This window comes from Microtus pennsylvanicus, chromosome 7 (assembly GCF_037038515.1).
Source record: "Microtus pennsylvanicus isolate mMicPen1 chromosome 7, mMicPen1.hap1, whole genome shotgun sequence".
In the NCBI taxonomy this organism is placed as follows: Eukaryota; Metazoa; Chordata; class Mammalia; order Rodentia; family Cricetidae; genus Microtus; species Microtus pennsylvanicus.
The window spans coordinates 6,126,684-6,152,607 of NC_134585.1; the positions used below are offsets into that span (position 1 = coordinate 6,126,684).

Below are 25,924 nucleotides of genomic sequence, written 5' to 3' on the forward strand. Positions count from 1 at the left end.
GAAGGGTTTCTTTGTTGCTGCCCTGATACCTGCTTGAGTACTTGGTGCCCAATGTAGAGTCCCCACACATTTTACCTCTGTCCTTGACGCTGGCAGAACCCCATTGCTTTTCATTTCCCCTTGTTCCATAGGAGCGCTCCATGGGCGCTGGGGTGGAGAGCTGTAGCCATCTCCTGTCTGCTGGAGGGACGGAAAGGCGAGGGCGCTGGCGGCTTCACACAAAGAACTGCGTAGAGGATCCTGTAAGGGAAGTGATGTTTGGGCCAAGCTTCAGGGCTTCCTGGATGCTCGTTTTCCAACCAGAAGACATGGCCCACAACAGCAAGACTTGCGGGGTCTGCTGGTGGCGAAAAGCTTGTGTCACCTTGCTTCCCTGTCTGAGAGGAGCAATGGCCTGGAGCCAGATGACCAGGATCAGGACCTTTGAGCTGGCGTATGTCCTCTGTCAGGGTGGGGACCCATGAGAGTTTAGTTGCCCAGTGCACACCCGCGTTCTTATCAGGCCACTCCCAGCTGATGTTAGAAGGGCCCAAGTCCCAAGTTCTCTTCTACTGTGAGGTGCTTGTGTAGAGTGAACACCCCAGTTGCTCTTCCCATTCTCTGCAGAGGCTGACTGGACTGGACTGGGCCTCTCTGGCCGCTGTAGTAACTGCACAGGAAACAGCTCCATGATGCACACACCGTGGACAGTGCTACTGGCAGCCAGTTCCACTATCTGCAGTGTCCACAGCAAGTGCAGCTCTGGGGTTTTCTCTAGACAGACCGAAGAATCCACGTCTTGAGTTAGGGAAAGATGTGCTGGAGCTACCAGCAGCTCTGCTGGGCTGCCGTGTGGGGCTTAGAGAGAACTCTAAATTAAAACGCCGGCTCCCTTAGAATAATTGGTGCCATTTAAAAGCTCGTTTAATCCTTAGTGCTTGGGGATTTTTTAAAAAATTTAGGATCTGGGTCTGGAGAGACGGTTGTCACAGGATAGCAAGGCTTTGGGTCTGGAGAGACGGTTGTCACAGGATGGCAAGGCTTTGGGTCTGGAGAGACGGTTGTCACAGGATAGCAAGGCTCTGGGTCTGGAGAGACGGTTGTCACAGGATAGCAAGGCTCTGGGTCTGGAGAGACGGTTGTCACAGGATAGCAAGGCTCTGGGTCTGGAGAGACGGTTGTCACAGGATAGCAAGGCTCTGCGTCTGGAGAGACGGTTGTCATAGGATGGCAAGGCTCTGGGTCTGGAGAGACGGTTGTCACAGGATGGCAATGAGTGGTCATTACTGGAAGCAATATTATCATCACTGCTCGCCCTGTTTTCCTTCTCTCTTTTGTTTTTTTTCCTCGTCATTAAAAGAGTTTCCTGTTTCCCTTTTCAGCCTGAATTGATCAGAGTGCAGTTTGAGGTGGTGAGACAGGCGGGAGGTGGCTGTTTGGTAAAGTGCTTGCGAGCGTGGGGTCTACCTGAGTTTGATTCCTGAACTACTTAGAAAGCTGGGTCTGCTGGGCAGTGGTGGGTGGCGCACGCCTTTAATCCCAGAACTCAGGAGGCAGAGGCAGGCGGATCTCTGGGAGTTCGAGGCCAGCCTGGTCTACAAGAGCTAGTTCCAGGACAGGCTCCAAAGCTATACAGAGAAACCTTGCCTTGAAAAAAATAAAAAGCTGGGTCTGGTGACATCTAAAATCCCAGTGTTGGTAGTGGGGACAGGTGTGTTCTTGGGACTGGCTGGGAGCTTCCTTGGTAGGCCTCAGGGCATAATAAGAGACTGTCTCAGAGAACCAGGTGAACAGCTGAGGAAGGGCCCTGAGGTTGGCTGGCTCACAAGCACAGTGGAGCTCCCCTGCGTGCGTCCATACAGAGAAGTGACAGTGGCATCACAGGAACTGTTGGAGAGAGGTGGCCAGCTCTGGGGTTAATTGGACTGACTTGTTACTGAGTCTATGGATTGCAGAAGCTGCCTTGCTGGGAGGTTTAAAGGTGCTCTCCAACTGTTGATGTCACTCTGTAGTGCGCTGTCTTTGCCTTGTCACCAGAAACCATGCAGTCTGTAACACCCAGGCTGAGAACAGCTTTCCCAAGCACTGTCTGTCACACCCAGGTGCACAGCTAGTTGTGTTTGAGTGAACCAGGCTGTGTTCAGGTAGAGGTCCTGGGCTGACCCCGAGTGCCTGTGCACCTCACATTTAGATATATATCTTGTGTGTCTAGCGCTGGAGAGGAGTCTGAAGACTCGCTTGCTGTCCCGAGTGGAGTCCTCTTGCTGCTGGCCATCAGCCCACAGCGCAGCTCCCCCCAGGACCAAGCTTCCAGCCTGGCTTACTTTCTCCCTTTATTCTGGTGGTTGCGGAGACAAAGCGAGGGTAGCAAAGGTGGAAGGGGATGTGGGAGGCGAAACACAGGCTCCTAATTCATGGCTCTGTCTTTCTCTCCAAAGCAAAGAGTCTGTCATGAAGGTCATGCTCCAAGGACATGTGAGAGACTGTAGGGGGCTGGCATCTTGAAGTGGTCTAGAGGATTCCCTTAGGCTGCTCTGGACCCCATCTGGGCTGCAGAGACTGAGTTAAGAAGCCTCTATTGCTGGCCTTCCGCTGTGCTGGCCCTCCTCACGCCGTGCCGTCTAGACTCCGCACTGAGTGCCTGCCTCACTACATGTTAAAGGAATTGAGTTCTGTTGTTTTTTTTTTAATGTTTGTTTTGATACCTCATGCCACCCTGCTGACATCATCTCGGACAGTTGGGTGTAATGGGTGGCTGCCCTGAACGTGGCTTGCATCTTGAGTCTGGTTTACCTTTGCGAAAACAAGATATCATTTCTCAGAAATAAATTATAAAACCCGCCAGTTGTCAGCTGGGCTTCAGTGTGTTTGTCTTCCTTTGCTTCCGGCTCCCAGACAGTCTCCCAGGTAAACACTGGCAGATCATAGACTGCAGTGGACCTGGTGAGCTGTTGATACTCTGTTTCCATTCAGAGGGCGTCCCTGCTTTCCTTGTTTGGGATTTCTTTCACTCAGCTGCTGTTCAGAGGGGTTTCCGGCTCTCTCCCTGGGTGTGGCGAACAAGCATTAATTCAGGAGAACTGGACGCACCCCTCATTTAAGAGCTGTGGGGCTAAGCCGGTGGTGGTGGCACACGCCGTTAATCCCAGCACTGGGGAGGCAGAGGCAGGCCTGGTCTACAAGGGCTAGTTCCAGGACAGACTCCAAAACTACAGAGAAACCCTGTCTCGAAAAACAAAAAGCAACAACCAAAAAAACCAAAACAACAAAAAAGCAAAAACTGTGGGTTTTTTGTGTTTCTGCCTGCCATCTTTTCCCACACATTTAAAAACCCCTTGAGGCAGTTTCATGTAGCCCAGGCTGGCCTGAACCTGTGTGTGGCCGAGGGAGACCTGGCCCTTTGTCGTCTCCTACCTCTGCCTCCTGATGCTGGGGTCACAGAAGTGTGCCAGGTGATGTGTCGCCGGTGCCACCGGAGATGAGAGCAAGGAGAGCCCTGTTCCTGGAGTTGTAGAGACTTGATCCCCTTCTGCCCAGAGAACCGTTCTTTTCAAATTTACAGAGTGCACATGTGTTGAGTGTATTCCAGAGGTCAGCCTAAGTTGTCCTTGGTTTTTGTTTTTTTTAATTTGTTTTGAGACAAAGTCTCTACATAACCTGGAACTCACTATGTAGACCATGCTGGCCGTGAACTCTTAGAGATCCCCCTGCCCCTGCCTCCCAGGTACTGGGATTAAAGGTGTTTACCACAGCACCTGGCCTCCACATTGTTTTTTGAGACAGGATCTTTTTTTAGCCTGGAGCTTGCCAAGCAGGCTTGGCTAGCCAATGAGGTACTCCTGGTGCCAGGATTATAGGTATGACCACCATACCTGGATTTGAATATGATTTCTGGGAGTCAGCCTTGGATCCTAATGCTTGCATGGCACCTGTTTTACAGACTGAGTTCTCAATCCATCTCTTTAGTTTTGTATGCCCTGTTGATAGTTGGGAAGTATGGACAGCTTTTTAGGAGAACAGCACCAGTGGACCTGCCTCTGAACCCCCCTACCCCCCAAGTGCTGGGATTGAAGGCGTGTACCACTACACTCAGCAAAATGTTCTATCTTTAAAAGACACTAAGATTAACCTGAACTTCTGCTTTTTCCCTCTGAGCCTCTGAATGTTCTTTCCCTGGGGAGATGGCTGATCCTAGACACCGCCTGCATCCTGCTGGCTCAGAAGACACGCCAGCTCTTGTGCCCTGTAGCACTAGCACGGCCTGGTAGAGTCAGCCGCTGTTCAGTCCTCTAGTTAGACAACTCGAGCAGGGTGCAGGCAACGCAGCCACCCGCAGGGAGCGAGCCGCAGGTGTCCTCTACCGTCTGGCTATGTTAGCTTAGAAAATGCTCACCCTACCCTTAGGCTTGCCTTGTGCCAGCACACAGACGGTCAAGGCAGGAGTCTTTGCCCTTTGTGGGCGGGACAGCTGGACGTCTTTCGGCTGCTTTTCTGATTGGAAGCCACTGTAGTTATTAAAGAAAGAGAACCCTCAAATTCCCTCATCATTGGAGCCTCCCTCCTCACACTTTTCTCCTCTGTGAGTGACCATCAGTCACAACTCTAGGCACCATGACCCAGGAGTCCCCAGAACTACAGGCGAGCTTAGACCAGGCAGCTGTCTCCAATTCAACTGCTTGTTCGCTTTTCATAGCCTTAATCTGCAACTAGACTGTCCACTCTCTCCCGAGGATAAGCCACAAGTGCGGGGCGCCCCAGGGCTGCTTAGATGGCCCCTGATGAATGCCGGGATTTCAAGGGGATCTCTAGCTTCTATCGTGGTCTCTCCTACGAGGAACCTAAGATGAGGACCTGGGAATCTCTCGTCTAGAGCTACAGTCTTATTAGGAGGCATGGGGCCTGAGCTGCATGGCACGCCTCCTCGGACAACAGCAGGCCAAGGCCTTGTTCTGAATACACTTAAGCTTCACTCAGAGAATAAAAACTGACTTTGGCTAGATTTTATCTTTATTTCTTTTGCCAATGGGTGGCCTCACTGACGGAGATACGGCCTCGCGGGTGAAAACTAATGAAGCTCTCCCTTTCTGTCGGTTCTCGAGTTCAGGAAAGCCTGCTGATTGTAGTGACAGTCTGGGCTCTGATAGATGCTCGGTGGACATTAGTTGCTGTAATTGGACTGTAGTGACAGTCTGGGCTCTGATAGATGCTCGGAGGACATTAGATGCTGGAGCTGGACCGTCGACAGCGCCCACAGGCCGTCCCTCCACGATGAGCTCAGGTAGCCTCTACCGAGCATCCCCTGCTTGCTGCTGCTCTAGAGCCTTAACCTCAGGCCCAGTGTTCAGCCAGTATCTCTGCTGCTCTGGACACTGTGAATGCCTGAAATTGGCCTGTTTTTTTTTTTTTCTTGTGTTCAATAGTGGTCTTCTAATTACTGTAATTCAATCATACTTTCTGAATTCTTATTTTAAATTGTATATATGTGTATGCACACGACCTTGTAAATTTTGTGTTTTTTTTTTAAAATTTTGTTTGTGTCTGTGTGTGTGTGTTTGAGACTGGGTTTCTCTGTGGGACGGTCTGGTTGTCCTGGAACTCACTCTGTAGACCAGGCTGGCCTCGAACTCACTGAGATCCGCCTGACTCTACCTCCCAAGTGCTGGGATTAAAGATGTGTGTCACCATCACCTGGCATGACCTTGTAAGTTTATGTGTACCACCTGCTTACAAGAGTCTAAGAAGGCCAGAAGAGGGAGTCAGAGCCCCTGGAATTCAAGTTACAGGCAGTTGCTAACTGCCGTGTGGATGCTGGAAACTGAACCTGGGTCCTCTGTAAAAGCAATAAGCCATTCCTCCATAGTTACTGAATTCTTTCGTTTGTTTGGTTTTTCGAGGAAGGATTTCTCTGTGTAATAACCCTGGCTGTTGTGAAACTCGCTTTGTAGACCAGGCTGGCCTCGAACTCACATAGATTCACCTGCCTCTGCCTCCCAAGTGCTGGGTACTGAAGGCATCTGTCACCACGCACAGCTTAATTACTGCAGTCCTTTTTTTTAAAATTATTTATTTATTTTTGTTTTATGTGCATTGGTGTTTTGCCTGCCTGCATGTTTGTGTGGGCATGTTGGATCCCCTAGAACTGGAACTACAGACAACTGTGAACTGCCATGTGGGTGCTGGGAATTGAACCCAGGTCCTCTGGAAGAGCAGCCAGTACTCTTAACCAGTGAGTCATCTCTTCAGCCCCCTTGCTGCTGAATTCTTAAACCACGAGTGCACACGGTCATGGTAAATTGACAGGCTGACGTCCGAGCACGGGTCCGGAGGTCAGCAGCAAATCACTGGGGCTTGCTCTCCCTCAGGCTTTTTGTGGCGTTAACTTACAATGTAGAATGTTTGGTTCACATTTCTCAGGATTTGGGCAAATGAGGCCTGCAGGCCATCCTGCACCCACCTCACAACCAGAGCTAGCATCTGGCTATCACTACCCAGCAAAGGCAGGCAGATGTCTGAGTTCGAGGCCAGCCTGGTCTGCAAAGCGTGTTCCAGGACAGTCAGAGCGATACAGAGAAACCCTGTCCTAAAAAACCGAAAGACAGTTGGGAAGCCAGTAGTGTTTATGTGTGTGTGTTTGTATGTATATGTAAATTAATTTAATTAAAGTTTTGATACCAGCAAAGCTGAAAGCTTGAAAGGGTATCTCAGTAAGCTGTCGTCCTGACAGACATCTCTTCACGCATCAGCTCTCTCCTTTCTTGTGTGCACACTGAAGCCATCAAAGGATCCCTATTTTGTGCATCCTTTTGTAAACTACAAAGGCTTTGAACAGTTTGGAAATAGTAAAAAGAATTTTTATTTCCTGCCAAATAAATTTTGGAAAGAAACCCTTGCCACCCTGCACAGAAGGGACCGCTGCCGTGCCTGGCAATGTGTCTAGCTGGGCTATTTTAATGAGGAGAGCCACTTTCACATCATAATATATATAAATATATATATAACATACACTATATATAATATTTTTTCACAGATGTACACCAACAACAAAGGTTTTTCTAACAAGCCCATAAAAGAAGTTCTGTCAACAGCCTTAAATGCCATCAGCGGAGCAGGTCTCCGAGTCAAGCAAACACATTTAAACAGATTTTGAAGAGATGCTGGAAGAAAACATGAATTGCTTTTGTACCGTGCAGAAGTCTGCAGCCCGCCATGAAAATATGTCTAGAAGCACTTTTTTGAGTTAAAGGCAGAAATCTTTAACTGAAATAAAAAAGAATGAAAGAAAAAGAAAATTCACTCCACGGACGTTATTAGAAAAGGAATTTTATTGCTGTGTTGGCTTCTCTGGAAGAAGAGAAGCCACAAGACTGAGTCTAACCTTTCAATTCAATGCTGTGAAGTCAAGATTATGGATGCTACTGAAAAATATTAAAACATTTCTGGCCAAGTGGTCGATAAGGAAGGAGCTGAAGGATATGCCTTTTTAATGTACAATTCTGGCATTTTCTTTGAAAAGTCTGGAACACCTCAGAAGTCTTTCAAAGCTGTGTCCACCCCATGGCTTCTAAGTTAAAAATCATAGTTATGCAATCCGCTTTTTCTTACATAAAGGGATTCAAAGCCCTTAAAGATATTGACTTAACTGACGGTGAATGCTTAATCTTCAGAGAAGAGAAAGACTACTGGCCTGCAAAGATCCTGGAGAATTATTGTATTTCTGGAGAGAGGATTATTATTAAAACCTAGAGGTTTTAATTCTGCTTGTGCAATGTTATTTTTGTGTTTACCAATGAAGTGTCCCCATGTATGACTACTGAAGTAAATAAAAAAGTAAATGTTGGGGTTAGAGAGATGGCCCAGTAGTTACGAGTACTTGAATCCCGACCTCTGCACCCCATACTAGGCTGTTCACAACCACCTGTGACTCCAGCTCTAGCTCCGCCTGTAGCTGACACCCCTCTGGCCTTCGTGAACACCCACACTCCATGTGCACAGACCCAGACACTCATACAGATAGAAAGAAAATGTTTCTTTAATTATGTTGCTGGGCAGTGATGGTATAAACCTCTAATCCAGCACTCAGTAGGCACAGACAGGCGGATCTCTGAGTTCCAGGCCAGCCTGGTCTACAGAGCGAGTTTCAGGACAGACAGGGCCACACAGAAACCCTGTCTTGAAAAACAAGTTAAATATAGAGGCTGGAGAAATGGCTCAGGGGTTAAGAGTAGTGGTTGCTCTCCCAGATCCAATGCACTTTTATGGCCTGCATGGATACCACACAAGCACAAGGTCCACAGACATGTGCAGTCAAAACACTCAAAAAAATCTTAAATTAGAAAAGAAAATCTATTAAACATGCATGTCAAAAGTAATCTTACAATTAAAATTTCTTCTTTTTTTTTGTTTTTTTATTTTTTGAGACAGGGTTTCTCTGTAGGTTTGGATCCTGTCCTGGAACTAGCTTTTGTAACCCAGACTGGCCTCAAACTCACAGAGATCCTCCCGCCTCTGCCTCCCAAATACTGGGATTAAAGGCGTGCACCACCACTGCCCGGCGCCAATTAAAATTTCTTATTTAAGTCAAGTAGCAGCCTCTTTTATCTTAAATTTTTAAAAATGTCATATATACATACATACATGCGCGTGCACATACATCCACATGGTTCACATGTGAAGGCCAGAGGTCAACTTGGATAAGTCGGTTCTGTCCTTCCATCTTCTTGGTTCTGGGGATGGAACCCAGGGTTGCCAGCCTCAGCCACCTCTCTGGTCCCAGCAGCATCTGCTCACTGCTTTTGAGCACATACACGTTAAGTTTGCTTCACGGAGGTCAAGTTTACAGAAGTGGAGTCGCAGGTTTTCAGAGCTCAGTAAGTTCTGATTGTGAATGTGCTTGTGGCGTCACCCTGTCAATGCATACAATGTTTCCAGTTCCCAGAAGGTCCCCTCACATGCCTAGTTCGTAATTTTCTCTGGCTCAGAGTCAGCCACTGCCCTGGCATCAACAGCAGAGTCTTTCCCACGGCTTGTGAGCTTTCTGTGAATGGAACCATACAAGCTGGCTTCTCTTACACCGCCTTACACCTCTGGAGTGACGTGAACAAAGCTAGGAGCATGCATGTGCCAGCTCTTTTGTGTGTGTGTGCATGCACATGTTCCTCAACGAACACTGTATTCGTGAGCTTGCTGGGTTCGATTTGCTGGTATTCTGTTTAGCATTATTCTTTCTATATCCATGCAGGACGTTGCTCTGCAATTTCTTCTGCTGTTTGAATCTGGTTTTGGTAGCAGGGTAATGCTGGCTTTGTGGAACATTCTGGAACGTGTTCCTTTTAAAAATCATTCTCTGGGAGCGATTTGTCAAGTTGGTGTTACTTCTTTATATGTTTGTTGTGGTCACCAACGAAGCTGTTTGTGATGCTTGGTTCCGGTTGTCAACTTGGCACAACCTAGAATGAGGTCTCCATGAGGGACTGTCAGATTGTCTCGTGGGCACGGCAATGAGGGATTGTCTTGACTGTTCATTGACGTGGGAAGACCCAGCCCACTGTGGGTGGCACCAAGTGTGAGGATTACGGGGTGTGCTCAGGATGACTAAGAATTTGTTTTGAAAATAAATTTAAAAAAAAAAAAAACAAACAGGCTGGAGAGATGGCTTAGAGGTTAAGAGCGCTGGCTGTTCTTTCAGCGGTCCTGAGTTCAATTCCCAGCAACCACATGGTGATTCACAACCATCTATAATGAGATCTGGTGTTCTCTTCTGCCATGCAGGCAAGACACTGTATATATAATAAATAAATATTTTTAAGAAAACTAAAAAACTTGGGCATTGTGATATATTGACTTTCCCCCCGAATTTAAAGCCAGTATTTGTCCTGGTCTGCTGGAATGTAGAGAGCTTACCTCCTCTTCCTTTCCCTTCCTCTTAGAATCTTCCTGAGTATTACATTTGCAGACATTGAAAACCCCTCCAGACAATGTTACATTTGCTTTCAACCATTATGTATATTTTTAAGAACTTGAAAATAGGAAAAATGATTCACTGTATGTTTACCTAGCTGGGGTAAGTATGGTTTATTATTGTTATTATTATTTACAGGGTCTCACAATGTAACTCTGGCTGACCTTGAACTCAATATATAGACCAGACTGGACTTGAATTCACAAAGATCCTTCTGCCTTCGCTTCCCAGCTGCTGGGATTAAAGGTCTGTGCCACTCCTCCCATATTTTTAGCCAGACTTCCATTCTGTAGACCAGGGTGGCTCTGAACTCAATCTGGCCTCAATTTGGCCTATGTGTGGCTCCAGGCATAGTTAATTGTAACCAATCTTGTTGCATACAGAAATATAAGGAAACCTGCCATAGCAACCTAGGAACTGATCTCAGCAAGTCAGAGCAGCTGAATCCTCAGCCAATCACAGCTGGCGGCTTTGAAACAAGCCTGTGTAAAGTGAATTTGGATAATCGCCAACCGAAAAATTTTGTGTGTAGTTTCTCCATTTTCAGGTGACTGACACAGCTGTTTCTGCTGTTAGTGGAAGCTTCCAGACCCCTCTTCAGCCTGGAATGCCTATCTATCTATCTATCTATCTATCTATCTATCTATCTATCTATCTATCTATCTATCTATCTATCTATCTATCCATCTATCTTCGACAGGGTTTCTCTATGTAACAGTCCAGGCTGGCCTCAAGCTCACAGAGCTCTGGTTGCCTCTGCCTCCCTAAAGCTGGTATTAGAGGTGTGCGCCACCACCACCTGGAGTGGTGAGCCCATCTTGTGGAACAGTCTTTATTGTTTCCTTTCTCTCTTTTTCTTCTGTTTTTGAGATAGCTTCTCACTGATTGGCCAGGAACTCACTCTGTAAATCAGGCTGGACTAGAATTTAGATCTGCTTGCCTCTGCCTCCCAAAGCTGGGATTAAAGGCGTGCACCACCACACACAGCAGCTGCCTCTGCCTCCCAAACGCTGGGATTAAAGGCGTGCAGCACCACACACAGCAGCTGCTATGCTTTCCAATGATTCATTTCTCGACCCACTTACTTTTCTATCTTTTGTTTCTCTGCTGATCGTGACTGTTCATTCTGAGGTTTTCCAGGATCTGTGTGATGGCTCTGAGGGACTGGCCTTGCTGTCGAGCCTAATGGCTTGAGTCTTTTGAGATCCACATGGTGGATGGAGGATGGAGTGCCTGCTAGCTTTTCTAGGTGAAGGTGGTGCTAATGACTCTGTGATGTCAGGAAAGGGCTCCAGAGAGGAGAGGGCTACGCCCAGATCCAAGGGGTTAGTGGACATTAGCACTGAGAGAAAGACAGAGAGAGGAACCCTTAGAGATACACTGTATTTGAGAAAGACAGGACTAGGGCAATGACAGGACCTAGTAGAACAAGGCTGAGGGGCTTTCGGGCCACCCAGAGAATGTTAGTGTCACCTTAATAGCAGTGGGACATCAGGTTTTAATCACTGATGGGTTGCGATAGGATCACATAATAATGCAAAAAAAAAAAAACCCCAATAACAACAACAGCAAAAACCCACTTTAGTTTCAAGGAGAATGTACTAGAAACAACTTGACTGGACACAAACATCACAATTTGTTGGGGACTGTGAATTCCCAGACCCTGAGTTTCCTCTGACCCCTGCCTGCTGGAGTAAACAACTTGTTTTCTTATGCGTGCAGCTGCTCTGAGCAAACAACTTGTTTTGCAGCTGCTCTGAGCACGAGACCCTCAGGAGTTCCTGATGGCAGAGGAGTGGTTTCTGGTGGGCTTGCAGCTGAGAGTTAAGACTTTGCCATTAGTCAAGGAGATCTGAACACAATAAAGGAGCATTCTTGGCTGCCTGTGTGTTTCAAACTCCAGTCCCTTCCCCAAGGGACTTTGGGAGATGGTTGAAGGGGAGGGGAGAGGAGAAGAAAGTAGAGCACAACAAAAATCAATAAAAGAAAAAAGGAAAAAATCCTTTACAAAAAAAAGCAGCATTCTGGAAGAACATACGGTGACGTTTGAATTCATGGAATTTGAGACGAACCTAGTAGTCTGAAAATGGGAAGGAGGGGATTAGAAATGAGTCTCTCTCTGTCCAAGTGGTCAGATGACAGATGACATTCCTTCTTCTGGCTGAGTTATTGGGAACTGAACCTAGGACCTGTGTGTACCAGGCAAACACTCTCGGCACTGAGCTACTCCTAGTTCGCTGTCCTTTCTAAGTGGGTCCTGTGTAATGAGAACCGTGGCCTAAGACCTCGGCCAGTTTCCGACTTGTCTTTGTTCTTAATCTATATAATGAAGATGAGTCTGTAGTGAACTACTGAACTATATGTTATCTGGTGAAGCCATTCCTAAGAATACTTTCTTCTGGGTACATAATGAGATAGGATTGGCCTCACTATGTACTTATTTTTTTTAATATTTATTTATTATGTATACAATATTCTGTCTGTGTGTATGCCTGCAGGCCAGAAGAGGGCACCAGACCCCATTACAGATGGTTGTGAGCCACCATGTGGTTGCTGGGAATTGAACTCAGGACCTTTAGGAAGAGCAGGCAATGCTCTTAACCTCTGAGCCATCTCTCCAGCCCCCACTATGTACTTGCTGTCCTGAAACTAGCTTAGTAGACCAGGCTGGGTCCCAACTCCTAGAGATTCGCCTGCTTCTACTTCCCAGTTCTGGAGTTAAAGGTGCTGGCCTGTCTACTTCTGTAACCAGTGCTTACTTGTTACAGGTGACCAGAGCTGTTTTTCTGTATACGTCACGATTGCGGTCCTTGTCTTTAAAATTTCGGACAAACTTGAGGTCGAGGTGGCTTCTCGCTACTCGTTTGGGATAGCCCAGCTAGCGGTAAAAAAAAAAAAAAAAAAAGGTAAAACGTCACATGATTTATTCAGGCATCTCGGGAGTTTATCTCTTCAAGTACCCAACAAAATGAAGTAAACTGAGGTGAAGGATTGATTTCTCTTCCCTAGAGAGTTTCTTATGCAAGGCCACCCTTCCGCGCAGGCGCCTCGTGCGCTCAGCGCCGCCTGACTCGGGCTTTTCCCAGGGCCCAAGTCTGAAGCCGGCGGGGGCGGGGCTGACGGGCTCGTGACGTTATCAAGCGGCGCCGCCCGCAGGGCGGGTTCTTAGCGCGACGGCGCAGCTGGCCCCGGGTGAGGAAACGAAAGTGAGGGAGGAGGAGGAGGTTGCAGGGCCAGGCTCGGCGGCGATAGTGGCGGCCTGACCCCTCGTCTCCGCTCGCCGGCAGCTCGCCCCATCCCCTCAGCGTGAGTGCCGGCGCGCGGCCCGGGGGGAGCGAGTGGGCGGGCGCGCGGGCGCAGCATCCTTCCCTTGTGGCGGCGACTATGCCCGCCTTCTAGTAGCTTCTCTCCGCTCCTGCCCCCTTCTCGCCAGCAACCTCTGAGCCCGGGCTGCCGCTGCTGCTGCTCGCCGCGCACACAGTCTCACACCTGACGTTCCCAAACGAGAAGCTCGCCCCCCCCCCCCCCCCCCGCGTTCCCTTCCCGCCCCGGTGCGACGCCCGACCCCGGGCGCGGAGGCTCAGAGGGCGTCTGAACCCCGCGGAGGGGAGGAAGCAGGCCTCGGTGCCGTGCACCCAAAAGTGCCCTGTCCGAGCGCGCCTGCCTTTGTGGGTGGCTCGCTAGCCCCGTGGCCTTCCCCTGGCGGGGAGAAGGAGAGGTTGGATTGGTTGCCCCGCGAGGTCCCCACTCGAAGGCGCTGTGGTGGAGGAGACGTTCGTATCTGCCGCCTTGCCTTCCACACCGAGCTCTCCGCGCGCCCAGGCTCCCCACTTTTGCGTGCTGTGGCCCGAGGAAGGCTCTGCCGAGCTCCCCGAAGGCTTCCCTGTGGGCCCTTTCTGGCGGCCTAAGATGCCAAGTGAAACGCGGCTCCCGGAGGCCTTGCTTTCTGTTTGTTGAGTCTCCTGGTCTTCCTGCTTCCCTCTGATAGGCGCTGCCTGGGTCACTTAAGAAGTTGCCTCCCGGGATAGGGATGACTGTCTGTTGGGTCCACCGGTTCGTCCTTGGGCACGGAAACGGGGATCCAGTGTTTTGCTAGGTTTGGGGTGGCGGGGAGGATCACTAATCCTCCAGTTTCATGACTTTCTTGCTTCGGCTGCTGTTGCTAGAAACCCATTCCTTTTTTTTTTATGCCCCCCAGCAAATGTTTTGAAATAAGTTGGACTTGGTCTGACTTTTGTATGGTTTTACTGAGTAGTCAGTTTACGGTGAAAATTCGCTCTTCAAACAACCGTGTGTCTGACGACACGCCGCAGACGCCTTTTCCCCCAAGATGTCAATTTACCTCTGACTTTGTCTTTTTCTCCTCTCTGAGCCCTGTTTGTGGATACACTCCTGAGGATCTCGTGATCATTTCATTCCATCCATTTTTGTAAAAAATAGTTTTACTATTTTAAGTTGTGGGCGTGTGCGAGCGTGTGTGCTTGCCTGAAGAGGTCAGAGGAGTCTGCTTCCCTGGAGCTAGAGTTTGACTAGCATTTGTGAGCTGTCCAGAGTGAGGGTGGGGAACTGAATTCAGGACCTGTACACACTCGGACCTGTTGAGCCACGCCTCCAGCTCCTCAGCAGTTTGTTTTTATTTTAAACTTTGTGCTTTCTTCTCGCTTACACCTGCTCATGGCCATCATGGCACTGACTGCTTGCAGCTTCATGTTCTTTTATTTTCACCCTTGCATTGCTGGACTGAAATCCACAGCCTTGCACATGCAGGGCAGGGCTCTCTCTCTGAGGTACATCCTCACGTCCTTGGTGTTTTGCTGCAAGTTCTCTCAGACTCAGACTCTGAGTTTGAGTGCTGAGACACAGGCATACACTAGCCACACCCAGCACTCTGCTTTTTATCATGGGAGATGTAGTCCTAGTCTTAAAATTAATGTCAAAATATCAAAATTTTTAAAAAGGAAAAAATTAGAGTCTTTGTATTCCAGGACTCTGACAGCTAGCTACCTGTTGTCCCAGGGTTTTCCACTTGTGGTCTAACCAGCTGATGCATCCATGCCTTACACTAGCACTTTCATATTCCAGACATGAAATAAACTAAATTCCAGCATTTTTGTCACATTTTCTAATATCTTAGTTTTTCTGGCAAAAATGATTGAAAAAAATCATTGTATGGTGGTACTTGCAAATACTGGTGGCTGTTATTTAGTAGGTTCTGTAGTTTGTTTCCAGTGCACACTGGCATGAATAGCCACTATTGCCTTAAAAGAACAGAGTAACAAGTACTCAAAGGCCTTTTTTCCTCCCTTGTTGAATTCATCTAACTTTTTGGTATCTGACACCAGTGGTCCCTGGGTTTTCAAGTCTGAGATCACCTTGTTTCCTGGTAAAAATGACCAATGTTCCTGAAACCCAGAGGTTGGCCATCCTTTCCTAGACCTTACCTGGAGGAAGAGGCCCTAAGATATGCACCTAGCTGATGGCTGTTGACACTTGGGGATCCTTACTTAATTCCCTGTAGTTCCAACCCAAGAGCTGACTGATGGAATTTGTGGTTGTAGTAACAATGAAGAGGAGAACTGATCCAGAATGTACTGCCCCCCTCAAGAAACAGAAGCGAATTGGAGAATTTGCCCGGCACCTTAGCTCTACATCTGATGATGAACCTCTCTCCTCTGTCAATCATGCAGCAAAAGGTATGCTGGGCTATGTGATCTGAGGCCACTGGCCATCTGGTGGTTTGAAGCCTTAGTGCTTGAATTGAGCAGACTATAGTTTACTGCCTCTTGGGCAAAATTAGAAATTTGACAGAAATAGACTTCTATTCTGCTATTATTCTCCTACTAAGAGCAGGGAAACTTGTTTTAAATTTAAAAAAGGGATGTATGGTCGTGTCCAGAAGTGCCTTAATTCTGTTACTGGTCCTTCAACAGGTGACATCCTCACTGCTTTAAGTCAGGTAGAAGAAGTGGTAACTTTGAGTGCCGTGGTTTTAATAGCTATAAATAATTTTGGGGCATAGATGTGGGGTGCAGCTGCCTGTCTGACTCTGGTTCTTGCATACAGTCTTCTCAGTTCCTGCAGCTGGAATTAGAAATGCCCAGCTGTGGTGGAGCAACACTCTGATTGCTGTTTATATTCAGCATAAAGAAACTTTGCTTTGCCTGCAGGTTAACATTGTGAACATGCACAGTGCCTGAATTCATTTCATAGTCAGGCAGTTAGACATCCTCTATTAGATAGCTCTATTCATTTATTTTTCGTTTTTCCTCTTTCATTTACTTATTGTTATTTTTTGAGATAATTTTCTGATTGTCCTGGAACTCATTATGTAGACAAGACTGGCCTTAAACTCACAGAGATCCTCCTGTTTCTGCCTCTAAGTGCTGGGATTAAATGTGTGTGGTACTATGCTTCCATTCATTTCTGAGTACTGTACTGCTTACAACAGAACTTCGTCCTCTCACTTCTGGAGAGTAGCAGTCTCAACCAGATTCTCAGTAGGGCTGCATGCTCCCTGTGATGGCTCTTGGGAAACACTTACCCTCCTTACTTCTGTAACGTCTGGTGGCTCACTGGCAGTCCTTGGTAGCATATGGCTCTAGTGGTAGTTGTGTCTCCAGTTTCTGCCTCTGCTTCCTGTGTCTGTGTCTACATTTCCCTACTAGGAGGATGGCAGGCGTTGGGTTAGGACTTATGCCACTTTAGAGTTACTTTATTTTAACATGATTATATCTGCAAAGACCCTATTTCCAAATAAAATTACTTCTCAGTTTGTATGTGACAGGAATTTTGAAGGAACACACTATATCCAACCTAGTACACTAGCAGGCTTGCTTTTTGCTTGCTTTGTGTGATCACTGGTAAACTGGAATGAAACTTTGTAACAGATTGGTGACTAAAAGGGTGTGATGCTTCCTTTGTGGGTGTTGGTTTATTTACTAGTGTAGGCTCACAGAAGGACAGTTACATATTCCCTGTACCAGTAAAATTGCCCAGAGAAAAACTTGGTAGGTGGTGAGCCTAATGTATCTTTTTTCCCTTTTTTTATATCTAACTTTATTTTATATGCATTAGTGTGAAGGTGTCTGATCCATTGGAACTGGAGTTACAGTTGTGAGCTGCCATATGGGTGCCGGGAATTGAACCCAGGTCCTCTTGAAGAGCTGTCAGTGCTCTTAACCGCTGAGCCACTTCTCCAGCTCTGAGACTAATGTATCTTTGACGCAGGTGTGATATAGTCTGGTCAGAGACTCTCATGACCTTGCATACAGGTAGGGCTGCCTTCAAAAACTCAGTAGCGTTGCACATGGTCACATATGCCTGGTTCCTGTTTGTCTGGGGTGTTGACACCAGAGAGATCATTTGAGGTGAAGAGATTGAGACCAGCCTGAGCAATGTTGTGGGACCTGTCCACAAAACAATTGTAAAAAGGCGTAAGGGGTAGCCGAGCGGGCAGTGGTAACAGGCAGAGGCAAATGGATCTCTGATTGTGAGGGCAGCCTGATCTGCAGAGCGAGTTCCAGGACAGCCAGGGCTATACAGAAACCCTGTTTTGAAAAACAAAACAAAAAAGTCTTGAGTGATTTCAGGATAGAAGAGGAAGTCTATATGTGACCAGGGTCAGTAAATGGAAAGAAACAAGAACATCTATAGGTCCCCTTGGGTATGAAGCGGTCTATGAGGGACAAGGGAGCGTATGCTTGGGTCGTAAGTGTCTAGTGCTCAGTGGATCTTTGGATGTCTTTGGAAAAGTGAGAGGACAGCTCCCTGGTGAGGACGGTGAGTATATAACGTTGAGGAAACTAGTCTGATTGACAGTTTTGGGTTTTTTGTTTTTTTGAGATGGGGTTTCTCTCTGTGGAAATCTGTTGGAGCCTGTCCTGGAACTTGCTCTGTAGCCAGGCTGACCTCTAACTCACAGAGATTTGCCTGCCTCTGCTCCCCCCTGAGTGCTGGATAAATGGCCTGTGCTACCACTGTCTGGCCTATGATTGACATTTTAAACTTTTTTTTTTAAAGATTTATTTTTTATGTATACAGTTTTTTGCCTGCATGTATGCTTGCACCCCAGAAGAGGGCACCAGATCTTATTATAGATGGTTGTGAGCCACCATGTGGTTTCTGGGAATTGAACTCAGGACCTGAAAGAGTGTCTTAACCATCTCTCCAGCCCAGACATTTTAAACTTTTAAAAATGTGTTTGTGAAGTGTGATTACCTGTTGGGGAATATTATTCTCAGGTGTATGACTTTATTTACATAGCATTTGTTTAACTCTGTGAAGCTGTGTTACTGTGCTTGTCTACCACACCTGATGGTCTAATAAAGAGATGAACGGCCAATAGCAAGGATAGGCTGGGCTGGCAGGCAGAGAGAATAAATATAGAAGGAGAAATCTGGTGGGAGAGAGAACGAGGAGGACATCAGGGGCCAGCCACCCAGTCTCCCAGGCAGCCACTGAGTAAGAAAGAAAGTAAGGTATACAGAATACCAGAGGGAAAAGGTAGATGGGTTAATTTAAGAAAAGCTAGCAAGCCAAGCGGTGGTGACGCATACCTTTAATCCCAGCACTCAAGAGGCAGAGGTGGGCAGATCTCTGTGAGTTCGAGGCCAGCCTGGACTACAAGAGCTAGTTCTAGGACAAGCTCCAAAGCTACAGAGAAACCCTGTCTCGAACCCCCCCCCCCAAAAAAAAAAGCTAGCAAGAAACAAGGCCAGGCATTCATGTGAATAAGCCTTCATGTGAGATTTATTTGGGAACTGGGTGGCAGGCCCCCCGCCAAAGGGAACCCAAAAGAGTTAAAAAAAAATCATATAACAATTACTGGCCTGGCATATGCCCTTAATTCTACAAAATAGCTTTAACCTTTTCTGGAAGTAGCTTCATGACTCAGGACTGACTATTGCTGCCGTGTGTAGAGAGTGGAGATTGGGACTGGCCAGCTTCATGTGTGTCTGACAGTAGACCACATGTCAGTTGTAGAAAACAAGGCAAAAGGCAGAGGCAAACCAACATAGCTACATATTTCCAGGTTAGTTTACTGTAAGGAGAGAGCAGCCTCCCAGTGACACAGTGACAGGACAAGATCAGCCTGACTGTTCCGTGGTTCCTGCTCTCTTGCATGCCTGGCAATGGAGCAAACTACTTAGTCCATAGTTTCTAGAGAGGACTGAGAAAAGGTCATGGTGTCATCTTTCTAAGAATATGAAACTCCTGGCGTCTTTCCTTTGCCCATCCCTCTTCTCCTCGGTCTTTCGGACTATGTTCTGTATCAGCTCCTCTTAGGCGTCTCTGGGACAGTGCTCTGCCAAGCTTGCTGTTTCCTGAGTTGCATGTGAGGCTCTCCTCTTCAGGCTGTTGAGTTACAGCAGGGATGTTTCCATCTACTCTTGAACAGTTCAGCTAGATTTGAGAAATCCCCTTTGGGGACAATCAGAAAATGGAAAAATAGTACTGACTATTCCTGTCTGGACCTAGTGTTTTTTTTCCTTTGCTGGATCAATGTGATGATTCATTAGCAGATCTACTTAATCAGTTTGTTTGACATTTTTTTCAGGTAGATCATTGCCAACTCAACAGCTTGACATTTAGCTGAGGAAAAGAAGAAAGGGATATTATCATGGGCATCTTGGCATCAGTCTCTTCCAGGTGTTCTAGAGGAGTTTGAAAGCATTTTCAAGTGTAAATAAACTCTTAGAAGTTCAGTCAGATAACCTTCTTGCAGTAAGAGAGGTACTTGGCAGCATCTTGTTCTTTTTAGCTGTTTCTAACAGGAAAATTGGTCTAGATCCCAGGAAAATGTCTTTTTTTTTTTTTTTAACAGTGTGCATATGTGTGGGCTCAGGATCCTCTTGTAGCTGGTTGGTTTGGAAGTGGCAAACCAACCAGCAGCACATTAAAAGCAGCTTTCCCTCCACCAGGTTTAATTCTTCCCTCAATAGGCTTTTGCCCTGAAACACGATTGCTTTCCTGTCAGTCCAGATTCATGGCCTTAAATAAAAAACTCTCTTTATCTGTGTCTGTTTAAATTGCTCTAATGAGTTACTATTTGTTTGGCATGAAGGAGAAATGGTATCTTTAAGCAAGAATGAGTGTATTCCCTAGTACTTGTTAGGTGCTCATTAAAATTCATATTTTATTCTGTATTTGTGTGCTTCTCACCTTGGCTAGGATTGGTTGGAGCTGCCTCTCTTGGGTTATCACTTTCATTTTTAACCTTGGCATACTCGTCTTACTGTTCTAAAGGTGGTGAGAACCTGAACATCTGGCTGTGGGATATGTGCCACACCACTCTCATTACTGGATACTGAAGGATCCTCCTGGCTCCTTAGAGCTGGAGCACGCACAACCCCCTTTCAAAAGATGCTCTCAGGGTAGGCCTGTGCATGTCTACAAGGCTAGTAAAAGGAACAAGACTGCCACAGCACTGCAGCTAACTAAGCCTGAATCAACAGATTTCCCAGAAGAGCCATCAGGGCACATTCTCTGCCCTGCCTTTTACTACTGAGCAGTTCTGGTTAAAGGAATGGAGGCACCTTAGAAAGAGAATCTGCACTTTGGAGCACCATTCCTTAGTGTGTGGGCTCTGCTGCAGAGCTCTCTCTTCTCCACATGGGAGATGACAGATTGCAGCCTGGGAAGCGTCTTGAGCCGTCAGGAGGCCTTGCCTCTCAGAGCTGCTGCCGGTTTCTCTGGAAAGAAACCAATCTCTTCTCAGAGCTTGGAATGGTGATTCTTTATAGCGGCATGGTGTGTGTCCCTCCCGCCCCCAGTTTTCGCAGCAAAGTACAAAACAGAAAATAAATACTGCCTCACCTCTCCGTTTCCATGGTTACTTATTGTTAATGTTCTGTCCTTTCCTTTTGAGTAGCACTCTCTGCCACTGTGACGTGTGCTGCAATGATGGATATAAGTGAGATACTTATTAAGAAAATTGGGCAGCCATCTTAATAGGAAGGGACAGATTTCATGCTCTTAAACTAAAATTCCTTCTGGTTTAGAAAACACCACTTTGAGTATATTTCGAATGCTGTTTTTTTTTTTTCAGAATGTTTTATTCTTTAAAAATGCACATTTATCTGTTAAATTTCAAAGTTCTCTGACAGTTATTTTTTTCATGGAAAGTGTCCTATTTTACTTAGTATTGGACCTATCAAGAACAGGTTCTGAACCAAAGGAGTTGTCTGACCTAGATAAGTAATGGGCCTTTTGTTGTTGTTTTTTGTTTGTTTTGTTTTGTGTTCTTTTTCAAGACAAGGTTTCTCTTTGTAACAGCCCTGACTTTCCTGGAACTCACATTGTAGACCAGGCTGGCCTCAAACTCACAGAGATCCGCCTGCCTCTGCTTCCCAAGTGCTGTAATTAGAGGCATTTGCCATCACTGCCCAACTTTTTTCTTTTTCTTTTTTTTCTTTTTTTTTTTTTTTTGGTTTTTCGAGACAGGGTTTCTCTGTGGTTTTGGAGCCTGTCCTGGAACTAGCTCTTGTAGACCAGGCTGGTCTCGAACTCACAGAGATCCGCCTGCCTCTGCCTCCCGAGTGCTGGGATTAAAGGCGTGCGCCACCACCGCCCGGCTTCTTTTTCTTTTTTTAATTGAGATTTTTTGAGCTCTTCATTTTTCTCTGCTCCCCTCAATGCCTCTCCCCTCCCCTTCAACCCTTTCCCAAGGTCCCCGTGCTTCCAATTTACTCATGAGATCTTGTCTTTTTCTACTTTCTACTTCCCATGTAGATTAGATCTATGTAAGTCTCTGTTCGTGTCCTCATTGTTGTCTAAGCTCTCTGGGAACTGAACTCAGGACCTTTGGAAGAGTAGGCAATGCTCTTAACCTCTGAGCCATCTCTCTAGCCCTGAGGGTTCTTTTGAAAGTGGAACCCTCCCCCTCCAAGTTGCCACTTGCTGCTTTGTCACCAGCTCTTAGTTTTCATTCATTTCTAGCATTTGGGTTTTTTTTAACTACTTTTTATCTTTTTGATCTTTATTAGGCTAGGTGGTATGGTGCACGCTTTAATCATTAGAGGCAGAGGCAGGCGGATCTCAGTGAGTTAGAGGCCCCATCCTGGTCTACAAAGCAAGTTCCAGAACAGCTAGAGCTGTTACACAGAGAAACTCTGTCTTGAAAAACCAAAAAATAAAAGTTTAATCTTTATTATTATTTTATATACATGTGGTTCGTAGGCTGGCTTTCTTTGCTTTATGTTTAAAAACCACCTATGAGTGAGTACATGTGATAATTGTCTTTCTGTATCTGGGTTACCTCACTCAAAATAATATTTTCTAGCTCCATCCATTTTCCTGTGAAATTCAAGTTGTCTCGTTATTTTTTTCTGCTGTGTAGTACTCCATTGTGTAAATGTACCACATTTTCTTTATCCATTCTTGAGTCGAGGGGCATTTAGGTTGTCTCCAGGTTCTGGCTATGACAAACAAAGCTGCTGTGAAGATAGTTGAGCACATGTCCTTGTGGCACAATTGAGCATCCTTTGGATATATACCCAAAAAGTGGTATTATAGGGTCTTGAGGAAGGTTGTTTCCTAATTTCTGAGCAATTGTCACACTGACATCCAAAGGGGTTGTACCAGCTTGCGTTCCCACCAGCATGCCACCATACAACCCCCACTAAAACCATCATCACACAACAAATAATTTAATTTAGCCGGGTGGTGGTGGCACAAGTCTTTAATCCCAGCACTTGGGAGGCAGAGGCAGGTGGATCTCTGTGAGTTCAAGGCCAGTTTGGTCTACAAGAGCTTGTTCCATGATAGGCTACAAACCTACAGAGAAACCCTGTCTCGAAAAAAAAAAAAAGCGTAAGAAAAGGACTGCAGAGATTGTTGAGTGCCCTATACCTGTCAGATGGCTCACAAAGGCCTATGCCTGTTGTTCCTTGGAATCTGACACCTCTTCTGGACTCTGAGAGCACCTGTCTGTCCTCACATGTGCACATGCGCACACACACCTGTCCTCACGTGCACATGCGCGCACACACCTGTCCTCACATGCGTGCACACACCTGTCCTCACATGTGCATATGCACTCACACACCTGTCCTCACGTGCACATGCGCGCACACACCTGTCCTCATATGTGCACATGTGCACACACACCTGTCCTCACACGTGCACATGCATGCACACACCTGTCCTCACACGTGCACATGCATGCACACACCTGTCCTTACATGTGCACATGCATGCACACACCTGTCCTCACATGTGCACATGCACCCACACCTGTCCTCACATGTGCGCACACACCTGTCCTCATATGTGCATATGCGCACACCTGTCCTCACATGTGCATATGCGCGTGCACACCTGTCCTCACGTGTGCTATGCACTCACATACACATGATTTAAATATTTATTTATTATGTATACAATATTCTTTCTACGTGTATGCCTGCAGGCCAGAAGAGGGCACCAGACCTCATTACAGATGGTTGTGAGCCACCATGTGGTTGCCAGAAATTGAACTCAGGACCTTTGGAAGAGCAGGCAATGCTCTTAACCACTGAGCCATCTCTCCAGCCCCCATACACATGATTTAAAGATAGAAATCTTGAAACAAAACCCGAGCTGTTTCATTCTGCTCTTTGTGGTAGAAAACTAGATCAGGTTTGTCCCACACTGTCATTTTCCATTCTGTTTCCAGGCCCCAGTCCCTGTGTGTGTGTGCATCGGCACTTTCAGGGTCATCGGTTTCATTGTTTTTATGTATCTTAGCTTTCAAATCTCAATTACAATGCAAGTACAAGAAATTAAAATGCATAATTATATTTTCTATCCGAGTAGACATCATGTATGCTGGCTAAGCACTCTACATAGAGTTATATACCCCAGTGGTTATTATTATTTAAATTTTAAAAAGATTTGATTTGCCGGGCAGTGGTGGCGCACGCCTTTAATCCCAGCACTTGGGAGGCAGAGGCAGGTGGATCTCTGTGAGTTCAAGGCTAGTCTGGTCTACAAGAGCTAGTTCCAGGATAGGCTACAAACCTACAGAGAAATTCTGTCTCGAAAAACCGAAAAAAAAAAAGTTTTTATGTATATGAGTTTTGCCTACATATATGTATATATACCGTATCTGTGCCTGGTGCACATGGTGGTCAGAAGAGGGTGCCAAATCTCCTGGAACTGGAATTAGAGATGGGTAAGCTGCCATGTGGGTGTCTGGATCTGCTTCAAGAGCTGCAAGAGTTCTTAACCACTGAGCCCTCTCTCCAGTGCCCTTTAAGTGCTTATCTTTTTTTAAAGCATGTATTTATAATAAATTTTGTTATGGTAGTTTCATACATGTATATAATGCGTTTTGATCATATTCACACATTCACCCCCATGACGCTCTTCCCTCTTTGCCTGATCCCGACTAGCCAGCCCCCTTCTACTTTTATGGAGAGACTCAGTGACAAAAACAGAAGACACCCCCAGTGTGTCTCCTTAGAATTGATTTCATGCTTACGGGTGAGGGTTTCTTCACAGGAGTTGTGGGTACCTTACCAGTGGCCACACCACTGAAGAAGTGTCTCTCCCTCCCCCATGTGTATACATCCTCAGGGAGGGGCCCATGAACAACCCACCTCCTATGACAGATGCTGATGGACCCCGTCTTGTGCAGGAAATCACTGCTGTAGTTCAGGAGTACAGCAACCGTCTCAGCCTGAAGTGAGAGCTCCACACCTCTCCCCTCCTGACTCCACATCCTTTCTGCCCTTCTTTCAGGATATGCTCTGAACCTTGGAAGAATGACAGAGCTTTCCTATTTTTAGTTGGACATTTAAATTATTTTAAAAGATTAAAAAATGATTCTCTGTGTGGGTATGTGCATGTGAGTGCAGGTTCCTTCTGAATCTAGAAGGAGGTGTTGGGTCTCTTAGAGTTACAGGAAATCGTGGGCTGCTCTTTGTGGGTGCTGGGAACCTAATTCTGGTTCTCTGGAAGAGCAGTGTATTCTCTTAACTACTGGGCCATCTCTCTAGCCCCATGGCTAAAGAGTCACTTATTTTCACTTTGACCAGTTCTGGGCCTCTGCCATTACCACTACTCACTGCAGAGAGAAGCTCGTTTGCCTGGAGCTGACAGCAGTGTTGCTCTATGGGCATAAACAGTTACTCAGAAGCCATCTTGTTTCTTTAGCAGACCAGCCGCAGCTTCCCCACTAGGGCTTGTGACCGCCGCAGCTGTGGAATTTGGTTGGGTTTACAGCACCAGATGTGAATTCCTCTTGTGGAATGGGCCTCAACTCCACCTTCTATTATTTTTTTGACAGTCTTGGTGATCTGTTTCAACACATACAGCAAGTGTTCTTAGTTCTTGGATCCTTGCAAGAAACTCTTGGTGTGTGTGTGCGCATGCCAGAAAGCTAGACTGGGTGATTTCTTCCTCGGTTACTTTCCTCCTTGTTTTGAGACTGAATCTCTCACTGAACCTAGAGTGCTCATTGATTCAGTTAGAATAGCTGCTAGTTGACTAATAAACTCCAGGAATCCTCCTGTCCCTGCTCTCCCCATGTCCTTAGGTAACAAGTTACTACTAAGACGTGTGCACTGCTGAGCACTGTCCAACTTCTTTTATTTAGTGTTTGAGACAGTCTTACTGTGTATCTCCGGCTGTCCTGGAAAACTATATGTAGACCAAGCTGACCTTGAACTCAGAGATCCGTGTGCCTCTGCCTCTTGAGTGCTGGGATTGCCCAACTTCTTAAACCTTGGGATCAAAGGTGAGCATCATTATGGGTGGCTCACTGTCTGACCTCTTTATTGTTGTTTTTTTTTCCCCCCATAACAAGGTTTCTCTGTGTGGCTCTGACTGTCCTGGAACTTGCTCTGTAGACCAGGCTCACCTTGAACACAGAGATCCACCTGCTGTCTCCTGAGTGCTGGGATTGCCCAACTTCTTTTTTTCCTTTTTTTTTTTTTTATTTTTTTTTATTTTTATTTTTTTAAATATTTATTTATTATGCATACAATATTCTGTCTGTGTGTGTGT

The 25,924-nt window shown here is 46.4% G+C and overlaps 1 protein-coding gene across 6 annotated transcripts in view; it reads left to right on the forward strand.

The window, feature by feature from the left end:
- Cmtr1 (cap methyltransferase 1) overlaps window positions 1-25,924 on the forward strand; it is an 80,292-nt gene that overhangs the window by 19,812 nt on the left and 34,556 nt on the right. The window contains exons 1-2 of one of the 6 annotated variants that reach the window (XM_075979748.1): window positions 13,067-13,243; window positions 15,496-15,630. The exons of 1 other annotated variant lie outside the window; for it this stretch is intronic. In XM_075979748.1, coding sequence (XP_075835863.1) covers window positions 15,501-15,630 — 130 coding nt within the window. In that variant the 5' untranslated portion in view covers window positions 13,067-13,243; window positions 15,496-15,500. Of the gene's footprint in view, window positions 1-131; window positions 282-2,417; window positions 2,831-7,006; window positions 8,306-13,066; window positions 13,244-15,495; window positions 15,631-25,924 lie in introns of those variants that run through there. 4 more of the 6 variants (XM_075979745.1, XM_075979750.1, XM_075979751.1 and 1 more) reach the window with 4 other exon arrangements.